Source organism: Bombina bombina, chromosome 2 (assembly GCF_027579735.1).
Source record: "Bombina bombina isolate aBomBom1 chromosome 2, aBomBom1.pri, whole genome shotgun sequence".
Classification (NCBI taxonomy): Eukaryota; Metazoa; Chordata; class Amphibia; order Anura; family Bombinatoridae; genus Bombina; species Bombina bombina.
In genome coordinates this window covers 1,024,341,072-1,024,354,531 of record NC_069500.1, presented here as the reverse complement: position 1 = coordinate 1,024,354,531, position 13,460 = coordinate 1,024,341,072, and the positions used below count along the sequence as shown (strand labels likewise).

General features: G+C 39.1%; 1 protein-coding gene across 8 annotated transcripts in view; it reads right to left on the bottom strand.

Annotated features, from left to right (window-relative positions):
- The window catches only part of BLTP1 (bridge-like lipid transfer protein family member 1), a 1,044,923-nt gene that overhangs the window by 739,368 nt on the left and 292,095 nt on the right, over nucleotides 1–13,460 (bottom strand). For all 8 annotated transcript variants that reach the window (XM_053703615.1, XM_053703613.1, XM_053703617.1 and 5 more), the window contains 2 exons: nucleotides 10,837–10,987; nucleotides 4,038–4,194 (listed from right to left, as the gene is read on the bottom strand). In XM_053703615.1, the coding sequence (XP_053559590.1) occupies nucleotides 4,038–4,194; nucleotides 10,837–10,987 (308 nt within the window). The remainder of the gene's footprint in view (nucleotides 1–4,037; nucleotides 4,195–10,836; nucleotides 10,988–13,460) is intronic.

The window sequence follows — 13,460 nt, the reverse complement described above, 5'->3', positions numbered from 1 at the left end:
TGTAAGGAACACAAGTCTTACAAGAGCAGAGTTGTAAGGAACACAAGTCTTACAAGAGCAGAGTTGTAAGGAACACAAGTCTTACAAACAGCAGAGTTGTAAGGAACACAAGTCTTACAAACAGCAGAGTTGTAAGGAACACAAGTCTTACAAACAGCAGAGTTGTAAGGAACACAAGTCTTACAAGAGCAGAGTTGTAAGGAACACAAGTCTTACAAGAGCAGAGTTGTAAGGAACACAAGTCTTACAAACAGCAGAGTTGTAAGGAACACAAGTCTTACAAGAGCAGAGTTGTAAGGAACACAATTCTTACAAGAGCAGAGTTGTAAGGAACACAAGTCTTACAAGAGCAGAGTTGTAAGGAACACCAGTCTTACAAGAGCAGAGTTGTAAGCAACACCAGTCTTACAAGAGCAGAGTTGTAAGCAACACCAGTCTTACAAGAGCAGAGTTGTAAGCAACAAAAGTCTTACAAGAGCAGAGTTGTAAGGAACACAAGTCTTACAAACAGCAGAGTTGTAAGGAACACAAGTCTTACAAGAGCAGAGTTGTAAGGAACACAAGTCTTACAAGAGCAGAGTTGTAAGGAACACAAGTCTTACAAGAGCAGAGTTGTAAGGAACACAAGTCTTACAAGAGCAGAGTTGTAAGGAACACAAGTCTTACAACAGCAGAGTTGTAAGGAACACAAGTCTTACAGGAGCAGAGTTGTAAGGAACACAAATAAATCAAAACACCAGTTCTGTTGATTATTTCTTAAATGGACATGAAACCCATGATTCAGAAAGAGCATGCAATTTTAAACAACTTTCCAAATTACTTCTATTATATAATTTACTTCATTTTCTTGATATCCTTTGTTGAAAAGCATATCTAAATAGGTTCAGTCACTGCTGATAGGTAGCTACACATATATGCCACATTTTATTGGCTCACCCATGTGCATTGCTATTAATTCAACAAAGGGTATCTAAAGAATTAAAGGACCAGTAAATACAGTAGATTTGCATAATAAACAAATGCTTGGTAACAAGACAATGCAATAGCATTTACTCTGAACTTTGAGTTGTAGATTATTTTATTTTATTTACAAATTTCAGTTATGTCTCTTTTTCCACTCCTCCAGTATCATGTGACAACCATTGAATGCATATACATATATTCTGTATATTCTTGCACATGCTCAATAGGACTGTGCACATTTTGTAAATAGAAGTAAATGGGAAAGTTGTTTAAAATTGCATTCTCTATCTGAATAATGAAAGTTTAATTTTGACTTGAGTGTCCCTTTAAGCAAATAGGGAAACATAAGTAAATTAGAAGGTTGTTTAACAACCAACTATATGAATCATGAAAGAAAGATTTTGGGTTTAATATCCCTTTTACATTCCAAAACGGAGCTTTGAGGTGTAGATGGTTGGAGTTAAGTGATGTGATTACTATTGCTTCCAAAGTTGTAGTAGCAAGAAGACACTGCTGTTGGAGAGTATGCTTTCCCAGATCATTAGTAGAGTTGTAAGGATCACAAGTCTTACAAGAGCAGAGATGTAAGGAACACAAGTCTTACAAGAGCAGAGTTGTAAGGAACACAAGTCTTACAAGAGCAGAGTTGTAAGGAACACAGGTCTTACAAGAGCAGAGTTGTAAGGAACACAAGTCTTACAAGAGCAGAGTTGTAAGGAACACAAGTCTTACAAGAGCAGAGTTGTAAGGAACACAAGTCTTACAAACAGCAGAGTTGTAAGGAACACAAGTCTTACAAACAGCAGAGTTGTAAGGAACACAAGTCTTACAAACAGCAGAGTTGTAAGGAACACAAGTCTTACAAGAGCAGAGTTGTAAGGAACACAAGTCTTACAAGAGCAGAGTTGTAAGGAACACAAGTCTTACAAGAGCAGAGTTGTAAGGAACACAAGTCTTACAAGAGCAGAGTTGTAAGGAACACAAGTCTTACAAGAGCAGAGTTGTAAGGAACACAAGTCTTACAAGAGCAGAGTTGTAAGGAACACAAGTCTTACAAGAGCAGAGTTGTAAGGAACACAATTCTTACAAGAGCAGAGTTGTAAGGAACACAAGTCTTACAAGAGCAGGGTTGTAAGGAACACCAGTCTTACAAGAGGAGGGTTGTAAGGAACACAAGTCGTACAACAGCAGAGTTGTAAGGAACACAAGTCTTACAACAGAAGAGTTGTAAGGAACACAAGTCTTACAACAGCAGAGTTGTAAGGAACACAAGTCTTACAAGAGCAGAGTTGTAAGGAACACAAGTCTTACAAGAGCAGAGTTGTAAGGAACACAAATCTTACAAGAGCAGAGTTGTAAGGAACACAAGTCTTACAAGAGCAGAGTTGTAAGGAACACAAGTCTTACAAGAGCAGAGTTGTAAGGAACACAAGTCTTACAAGAGCAGAGTTGTAAGGAACACAAGTCTTACAAGAGCAGAGTTGTAAGGAACACAAGTCTTACAACAGCAGAGTTGTAAGGAACACAAGTCTTACAACAGCAGAGTTGTAAGGAACACAAGTCTTACAACAGCAGAGTTGTAAGGAACACAAGTCTTACAACAGCAGAGTTGTAAGGAACACAAGTCTTACAGGAGCAGAGTTGTAAGGAACACAAATAAATCAAAACACCAGTTCTGTTGATTATTTCTTAAATGGACATGAAACCCATGATTCAGAAAGAGCATGCAATTTTAAACAACTTTCCAAATTACTTCTATTATATAATTTACTTCATTTTCTTGATATCCTTTGTTGAAAAGCATATCTAAATAGGTTCAGTCACTGCTGATAGGTAGCTACACATATATGCCACATTTTATTGGCTCACCCATGTGCATTGCTATTAATTCAACAAAGGGTATCTAAAGAATTAAAGGACCAGTAAATACAGTAGATTTGCATAATAAACAAATGCTTGGTAACAAGACAATGCAATAGCATTTACTCTGAACTTTGAGTTGTAGATTATTTTATTTTATTTACAAATTTCAGTTATGTCTCTTTTTCCACTCCTCCAGTATCATGTGACAACCATTGAATGCATATACATATATTCTGTATATTCTTGCACATGCTCAATAGGACTGTGCACATTTTGTAAATAGAAGTAAATGGGAAAGTTGTTTAAAATTGCATTCTCTATCTGAATAATGAAAGTTTAATTTTGACTTGAGTGTCCCTTTAAGCAAATAGGGAAACATAAGTAAATTAGAAGGTTGTTTAACAACCAACTATATGAATCATGAAAGAAAGATTTTGGGTTTAATATCCCTTTTACATTCCAAAACGGAGCTTTGAGGTGTAGATGGTTGGAGTTAAGTGATGTGATTACTATTGCTTCCAAAGTTGTAGTAGCAAGAAGACACTGCTGTTGGAGAGTATGCTTTCCCAGATCATTAGTAGACCATCCTCTTCTGAGTTTCTAAGAGATGTGTAGTCAAGGCCTATATTTTAAGGTATTTTTAGAGAAGCAACTGTGCATTGTATGAGATATTTATTTTTGGGTGACATATCATTAAACAGTTTTAGAGGTGAGTCTTCAAAGATGATATTAGTTTGAATAACTAACAGCCTGTAATATAATATCTTTCTGGGAATAGTAGTGCAGTACGACCAGGACAGCTCTGCCCACCAATCTTTTAGTTTGGCCCACTTCAGTGCATTTTTACAGAAACGGTTTCTGCATATATCCTAATAAAATACACATAACAATAAATTCAACAATATTTCAGCTATTGCTGAAAGGGAGCTGTGTAGCATAAATCAGTGTTTTTTTAACAACTCCTCAAGTACCCCTAAAAGGTCATATTTCCAGGATAACTAGAGCAGAGTTAAAATAAGCAGCTGATGGGTGAGAGCAGGTTAGTAACTATGGTTACTGATCAACTGATTATTTCACCTGTGCACCTGTTTAGACATCAGGAACATCTTTACTCTCTGAAGTGTATTTATTGTAAATGTATAGTACCAAGTTATTGTATATTTACTAAGTATCTGCTAGATTGTTTTATACAGTTTAGAAAACATACTTACACTGTTTTTGGTAAAAAGCAGATCTATTGTTGCGTTTGCTATGATGTTCATCCTTAGTTCAAATGCTTGTATTTGCCTAAGTTTTCCAGGCTGGGATGGTTCTGAAACTTTCATTATCTGGTAGTCTGGAGGGAAGAAAAATTTCCACAAACAGTCCCTAAAAGGGAAGTAAATAAGGAACTTTTAAAAACATAAAGCACAAAGGTTTCCACAGAATGCACAAAATATACAACACAGCAAAATGTTTAAATTCTTAGAAAATAATATTTGAATCACAGTTCTAATAACAGCTTTACACTCATCTGCATTTGTCAACGACCCGTTAAGCAAACTATTTCCTCACATTTAATTTCAAAATTAAAAGACTTCACATATCATTGAGTTACTTTATTGTTAAAACATACTTTTTACAGAGAACGAAACACCTTGAGGTTGTTCTCCGCCTCCCTTTAATCAGGGGTGCGGCCATAATGAAATCCAATTTCTCTGCATTTCAAGTGCTGATGCGTTTGGACATGCTCCCTAACTGAGCATTAAACCCAGTAACGTTGAAAGCGTGCATTTGTTTTAAATAGTAAGAACCAATAAGTATTAGTTGTAAAAAAAAAAAAAAAAGTTTTCAGGAAAATGTAAAATGGCACTTATCTTTTCATATTACGATCAACAGACATTTTATGATATATACTTTTCTAAATTAAAGACATACAAATGTAGACATCTGTCCATACACTAAAAAAATTGAAAACATTTACCTATAAAAATTTTACATGTAGATACAAAATTATTTATGTTTAAACAACATAATTTATGCTTACCTGATAAATTCCTTTCTCCTGTAGTGTAGTCAGTCCACGGGTCATCATTACTTATGGGATATTAACTCCTCCCCAACAGGAAGTGCAAGAGGATCACCCAAGCAGAGCTGCTATATAGCTCCTCCCCTCTACGTCACACCCAGTCATTCGACCAGGAACCAAACGAGAAAGGAGAAACTATAGGGTGCAGTGGTGACTGGAGTATAATTAAAAAATTTAGACCTGCCTTAAAAAACAGGGCGGGCCGTGGACTGACTACACTACAGGAGAAAGGAATTTATCAGGTAAGCATAAATTATGTTTTCTCCTGTTAAGTGTAGTCAGTCCACGGGTCATCATTACTTATGGGATACCAATACCAAAGCTAAGTACACGGATGACGGGAGGGACAGGCAGGATCTCTATACGGAAGGAACCACTGCCTGAAGAACCTTTCTCCCAAAAACAGCCTCCGAAGAAGCAAAAAGTGTCAAATTTGTAAAATTTGGAAAAAGTATGAAGAGAAGACCAAGTTGCAGCCTTGCAAATCTGTTCAACAGAGGCCTCGTTCTTAAAGGCCCAAGTGGAAGCCACAGCTCTAGTAGAATGAGCTGTAATCCTTTCAAGAGGTTGCTGTCCAGCAGTCTCATAGGCTAAACGTATTATGCTACGAAGCCAAAAGGATAGAGAGGTAGCAGATGCTTTTTGACCTCTCCTCTGTCCAGAATAAACGACAAACAGGGAAGAAGTTTGTCGAAAATCTTTAGTTGCCTGTAAATAAAATTTCAGGGCACGGACTACATCTAGATTGTGCAGAAGTCGTTCCTTCTTTGAGGAAGGGTTAGGACACAATGATGGAACAACAATCTCTTGATTGATATTCTTGTTAGTGACTACCTTAGGTAAGAACCCAGGTTTAGTACGCAGAACTACCTTATCTGAATGAAAAATCAGATACGGAGAATCACAATGTAAGGCTGATAATTCAGAGACTCTACGAGCCGAGGAAATAGCCATTAAAAACAGAACTTTCCAAGATAACAGCTTGATATCAATGGAGTGAAGGGGTTCAAACGGAACACCCTGTAAAACGTTAATAACTAAGTTTAAGCTCCACGGCGGAGCAACAGATTTAAACACAGGCTTAATCCTGGCCAAAGCCTGACAAAAAGCCTGAACGTCTGGAACTTCTGACAGACGCTTGTGTAAAAGGATGGACAGAGCTGAGATCTGTCCCTTTAACGAACTAGCAGATAAACCCTTTTCTAAACCTTCTTGTAGAAAAGACAATATCCTAGGAATCCTAACCTTACTCCATGAGTAACCCTTGGATTCGCACCAGTGTAAATATTTACGCCATATCTTATGGTAAATTTTCCTGGTAACAGGTTTCCTAGCCTGTATTAAGGTATCAATTACTGGCTCTGAAAATCCACGCTTTGATAAAATTAAGCGTTCAATTTCCATGCAGTTAGCTTCAGAGAAATTAGGTTTTGATGTTTGAAAGGACCCTGAATTAGAAGGTCCTGTCTCAGAGGCAGAGACCAAGGTGGACAGGATGACATGTCCACTAGATCTGCATACCAGGTCCTGCGTGGCCACGCAGGCGCTATTAGAATCACTGATGCTTTCTCCTGTTTGATCCTTGCAATCAAACGAGGAAGCATCGGGAATGGTGGAAACACATAAGCCATCCTGAAGGTCCAAGGTGCTGTCAAGGCATCTATCAGGACCGCTCCCGGGTCCCTGGACCTGGACCCGTAACGAGGAAGCTTGGCGTTCTGGCGAGACGCCATGAGATCCATATCTGGTTTGCCCCAACGTCGAAGTATTTGGGCAAAGACCTCCGGATGAAGTTCCCACTCCCCCGGATGAAAAGTCTGGCGACTTAGGAAATCCGCCTCCCAGTTGTCCACTCCTGGGATGTGGATCGCTGACAGGTGGCAAGAGTGAGACTCTGCCCAGCGAATTATCTTTGATACTTCCATCATCGCTAGGGAACTTCTTGTCCCTCCCTGATGGTTGATGTAAGCCACAGTCGTGATGTTGTCCGACTGAAACCTGATAAACCTCAGAGTTGCTAACTGAGGCCAAGCCAGTAGAGCATTGAGAACTGCTCTCAATTCCAGAATGTTTATTGGAAGGAGACTCTCCTCTTGAGTCCATGATCCCTGAGCCTTCAGGGAATTCCAGACAGCGCCCCAACCTAGAAGGCTGGCGTCTGTAGTTACAATTGTCCAGTCTGGTCTGCTGAAGGGCATCCCCCTGGACAGATGCGGCCGAGAAAGCCACCATAGAAGAGAATCTCTGGTCTCCTGATCCAGATTCAGCGTAGGGGACAAATCTGAGTAATCCCCATTCCACTGACTTAGCATGCACAATTGCAGCGGTCTGAGGTGCAGGCGTGCAAAAGGAACTATGTCCATTGCCGCTACCATTAAGCCGATTACCTCCATGCATTGAGCCACTGACGGGTGTTGAATGGAATGAAGGACACGGCAAGCATTTAGAAGCTTTGTTAACCTGTCCTCTGTCAGGTAAATTTTCATTTCTACAGAATCTATAAGAGTCCCCAAGAAGGGAACTCTTGTGAGTGGTAAGAGATAACTCTTCTCCTTGTTCACTTTCCACCCATGCGACCTTAGAAAAGCCAGTACTAACTCTGTATGAGACTTGGCAGTTTGAAAGCTTGACGCTTGTATCAGAATGTCGTCTAGGTACGGAGCTACCGAAATTCCTCGCGGTCTTAGTACCGCCAGAAGAGAGCCCAGAACCTTTGTAAAGATTCTTGGAGCCGTAGCCAACCCGAAGGGAAGAGCTACAAACTGGTAATGCCTGTCTAGGAAGGCAAACCTTAGATACCGGTAATGTTCTCTGTGAATCGGTATGTGAAGGTAAGCATCCTTTAAATCCACTGTGGTCATGTACTGACCTCTTTGGATCATGGGTAAGATTGTCCGAATAGTTTCCATCTTGAACGATGGAACTCTTAGGAATTTGTTTAGGATCTTTAAATCCAATATTGGTCTGAAGGTTCCCTCTTTTTTGGGAACCACAAACAGATTTGAGTAAAACCCTTGTCCGTGTTCCGACCGCGGAACTGGGTGGATCACTCCCATTAGTAAAAGGTATTGTACACAGCGTAGAAACGCCTCTTTCTTTATCTGGTTTGTTGACAACCTTGAAAGGTGAAATCTCCCTTGTGGAGGAGAAGCTTTGAAGTCCAGAAGATATCCCTGAGATATGATCTCCAACGCCCAGGGATCCTGGACATCTCTTGCCCAAGCCTGGGCGAAGAGAGAGAGTCTGCCCCCCACTAGATCCGTTTCCGGATCGGGGGCCCTCACTTCATGCTGTCTTAGGGGCAGCAGCAGGTTTTCTGGCCTGCTTGCCCTTGTTCCAGGTCTGGTTAGGTTTCCAGCCTTGTCTGTAGCGAGCAACAGCTCCTTCCTGTTTTGGAGCAGAGGAAGTTGATGCTGCTCCTGCCTTGAAGTTACGAAAGGCACGAAAATTAGACTGTCTAGCCCTAGGTTTGGCTCTGTCTTGAGGCAGGGCATGGCCTTTACCTCCCGTAATATCAGCGATAATTTCTTTCAAACCGGGCCCGAATAAAGTCTGCCCCTTGAAAGGTATGTTCAGTAATTTCGATTTAGAAGTTACATCAGCTGACCAGGATTTTAGCCACAGCGCTCTGCGTGCCTGAATGGCGAATCCGGAATTCTTAGCCGTAAGTTTAGTTAAATGTACTACGGCATCAGAAATAAATGAATTAGCTAGCTTAAGGGTTTTAAGCTTAAGTGAAATCTCATCTAATGTCGCTGAGTCAAGGGTGTCTTCCAGAGACTCAAACCAAAATGCAGCCGCAGCCGTGACAGGCGCAATGCATGCAAGGGGTTGTAATATAAAACCTTGTTGAACAAACATTTTCTTAAGGTAACCCTCTAACTTTTTATCCATTGGATCTGAAAAAGCACAGCTATCCTCCAACCGGGATAGTGGTACGCTTAGCTAAAGTAGAAACTGCTCCCTCCACCTTAGGGACCGTTTGCCATAAGTCCCGTGTGGTGGCGTCTATTGGAAACATTTTTCTGAATATAGGAGGGGGTGAGAAAGGCACACCGGGTCTGTCCCACTCCTTAGTAATAATTTCAGTAAGTCTCTTAGGTATAGGAAAAACGTCAGTACTCGTCGGTACCGCAAAATATTTATCCAACCTACACATTTTCTCTGGGATTGCAACTGTGTTACAATCATTCAGAGCCGCTAACACCTCCCCTAGCAACACACGGAGGTTTTCCAGCTTAAACTTAAAATTTGAAATGTCTGAATCCAATTTATTTGGATCAGATCCGTCATCCGCAGAATGAAGCTCTCCGTCCTCATGCTCTGCATATTGTGACGCAGTATCAGACATGGCCCTAGCATTATCAGTATACTCTGTTCTCATCCCAGAGTGATCTCGTTTACCTCTAAGTTCTGGCAATTTAGACAAAACTTCAGTCATAACATTAGCCATGTCTTGTAAAGTGATTTGTAATGGCCGCCCTGATGTACTTGGCGTTACAATATCACGCACCTCCTGAGCGGGAGATGCAGGTACTGACACGTGAGGCAAGTTAGTCGGCATAACTTCCCTCTCGTTGTCTGGTGAATGTTGCTTAACATGTACAGATTGACTTTTATTTAAAGTAGCATCAATGCAATTAGTACATAAATTTCTATTGGGCTCCACCTCGGCTTTTGAACATATTGCACAAAGAGTTTCCTCTGAGTCAGACATGTTTAAACAAACTAGCAATTAGACTAGCAAGCTTGGAAATACTTTTCAACTAAATTTACAAGCAATATGTAAAAACGTTACTGTGCCTTTAAGAAGCACACAAAAACTGTCACAGTTGAATAACAATGAACCGGATTAGTTATATAAACCAAAATTAGCAAAGGATTGCACATATTAGCAATGGATGATTAACCCTTAATATCAGAAAAAAACGTATAACAATTGACAATATAAACGTTTTTATCACAGTCAAGCACAGTCTCACAGGTCTGCTGTGAGTGATTACCTCCCTCAAAACTAGTTTTGAAGACCCCTGAGCTCTGTGGAGACGTCCTGGATCATGCAGGGAGAAAAAGACAGACTGTGACTGAATTTCTGATGCGTAGTAAAAGCGCCAAAATAGGCCCCTCCCACTCACACTACAACAGTGAGGGGAGCTCAGTAAACTGTTTTAATTTAAAACAACGACAGCCATGTGGAAAATAAAGCCCAAAACAATTTTCACCAAGTACCTCAGATAATTAAACGATTTAACATGCCAGCAAACGTTTAAAATCAAATATATGAAATGTCTTTAAAAAGCCTGCTGCTAGTCGCTCCCACTGCAAGTTAGGCTAAAAGATATATGCATACAGTATGTTCCCAGTGAAGTGCCATTCCCCAGAAATACTTAAGTGTTAACATATATACATGTCAGCCTGATACCAGTTGCTACTACTGCATTTAAGGCTGTACTTACATTATATCGGTATTAGCAGTATTTTCAAAGTCAATTCCATTCCTTAGAAAATAATATACTGTAACATACCTCTTTGCATGTGAACCTGCCCGCTGTCCCCTGATCTGAAGTTACCTTACTCCTCAGAATGGCCGAGAACAGCAAACGGATCTTAGTTACGTCCGCTAAGATCATATACAAAAACTCAGGTAGATTCTTCTTCAAATTCTGCCTGAGAAGGAAACAACACACTCCGGTGTCGTTTAAAATAACAAACTTTTGATTGAAGATATAAAAAACTAAGTTTAATCACCACAGTCCTCTCACACATCCTATCTATTAGTTGGGTGCAAGAGAATGACTGGGTGTGACGTAGAGGGGAGGAGCTATATAGCAGCTCTGCTTGGGTGATCCTCTTGCACTTCCTGTTGGGGAGGAGTTAATATCCCATAAGTAATGATGACCCGTGGACTGACTACACTTAACAGGAGAAAATTTTACATTTACCTTTGTCTATCAGCCCATGGCCCATAGTTAAAATCTGTTCCTTTTCCACAAACAATGTCTAATCCCCAGCATGGGGGAAGGTCTTGCAACTTTGCATCTTCTGTGCTCGATTCATCTTCAACATTTTCCCCTGAATCTTCAGGCACCAGTCCTTTAAAACCACATATAAAGTAAACAAAGTGAGTAGGGCAACAGTGCACCGGGATAAGTACATGCATTCATTAAAAACAACTGCAAACCAGCAGCAGCCCTAATGATGAGTCAATCCTTGTAAGAAATCATATCAACGTATTAGTGAGGCAAGCACGTCTTCTTACCATACAGCCAGTGAAATGTACTATTTCTATATTAAATCAAAATTAGAGTAGTCCACAGAATTACAAGACACTCTACTCTCATTAAATAAAAAAAAACATAACTTTTATTTAAATGGTTATAAAAACTCAGTGTAATGACATTATTATCCTACAAACTCCATATTCTTCCTAAAAACAACTAGGGTTAAAAAAAACATCTATTAAAAGGGATAGAAAGGTCAAAAATGAAATGTGCATAGGTTTCAATTTGAAATAGAAAAATGTTTGCAATATCCTTCTATTAGCAAAACTGCTTCTAATAAAAGTTATTGTTGTTTTTTCTGTATCATATGCACATATCCTGTGAGGGCACATTAGCCAGTATTTAAACACCACACCTTCTGAGAGAGTTAGCCCTCAACAATAATAGAGAGCAATGCAGCCAATACAAAAATGTACAGCTCCTGCTTTGTATCATGCACCCACGCCTGAAGCACTTAATAAGGTCGTCATCTTTTTGACAACTGTATAAATATGTAAATGCTCACTGCTACTGTCACAGGCTGTGAGAATACTTGAGCTCCAAGATGGCAGCCCCCAGTACAAAGAGGCTGAGTTTTAGTATCGGGCACATTTAAGCTATTAAAACAGGAAATCTGAATTAAAAAGGGCTGCAGGAACAGGATGAAATTCAATAAAACAGTGAGTAGTTTTAATGTCCCTTTACTACTGCTCTAGAGGTTTTTTTTTTTTTTGCTTTTTTGTTTTGTTTTGTTGTTTTTTTCTGTAAGGAAAAGCAAAGAAACAACAAAAAACATATAACTATTTTGTTACGGAAAACTGCAAAGTATAAGACTCTTGTTTCACCAACAAAACTGATCCACTTTCCTAAGTAGCAGGGAGACGTGACCAGTTTAAAAAAAAAAGTCATGGTTAATCTCCCCCCTCTTTTTAGGCAACCACACGTTGTTCAATGTGGATGCCTGTATAACTCAATAAATATACTGTCACAGGCACATATGTACTGTATATCCAATGATCTAATGTCAGAAATAAATAGTAAGTTATACAGGCAGCAGTAATGAAACGTGTGTCACTCCATCAGAGGTTTGAATTATTGGAAGGAATAACATAAAAAATAAATAAATATGACTGCAATGCAGTCTCCGCTGGGTTTAAAAATAATGATGCTGGAAGTTGTAGTTTGACACTATGCTGCAGTTAAAAATATTTATTCTCAACACAATTGTCCTGACCAGTTTGTTAATGAGAAGATAGTTTTTTGCCATTATACTATGTGTCAGGATAAGTAAGATAAAAGTCAAATGTGTTTGAAATTGCAACATCCTTCAAGGCCTCGTGAATTTTAAAGGGATATAAAAACGCAAAATTTTTCTTGTATGGTTCAGAAAGATCAACAATTTTAAACAACTTTCTAATTTACTTTTATTATCAATTGTTCTTCATTCTCTTGGTTTTTTTGTGGTGAAAAGCAGGGACCTATGTTTAAGAGCCAACCAATTTTTGGAGCACTCAATGGCAGCAGTTTTGCAAGACCACTAGATGGCAGCACTATATCCTGACATGAAGTGCTCCAAATGTCTACCTAGGTGTCTCCAACACAGAATATCATGGGAACAAAGAAAATTTGATAATAGAAGTAAATTAGAAACTAAATTTAAAATTGTATGCTCTGTATGAATGACAAAAGAACATTTTTTGGGTTTCATATTCCTTTAAACTACTTAAAAGGAAAAGAATAGATGTGATAAGTTAATGCTGTGTAACCATAAAAGGAAAAAAAAAAAAAAGAAAACCATAGTAAAAGAGGTACAAAGTTAATCCATCATTGAACCAATTATCTGTGGTAAAATTAGTTTTTAGTGTAAGAAAACAGGCAGTAGTAGCACTTCTTTCCATAAATAGCATTTCTTCATGATAAAGTCATACAGCAGTTATAACATGTTGGATATCTCACCCTTAAAGGGACAGTAACCATAGGAATTAATATTACATAATTCTGACCTATGCACAAGCATGTGATGCAGCTTTGGAGAGGAAAACATCATAAAAGAAGAGGATGGCGGTGAAGGTATGGCAAGTAAACTTTCAAGGGCCCGGAATAACATAATTTATGCTTACCTGTTAAATTAATCTCTTTTATGGTCTGAGAGTCCACAATCCTTTACTCTTGTGAATTATTCTTCCCTACCACTAGAAGGCAAAGAATCCCAAACCCCAACAGCTTTATAAAACCCCTCCCACCTCATAGGTACCTCAGTCTAATGTATAGCCAAATACAACAAGAGTCCACAATCTATAGGTCCT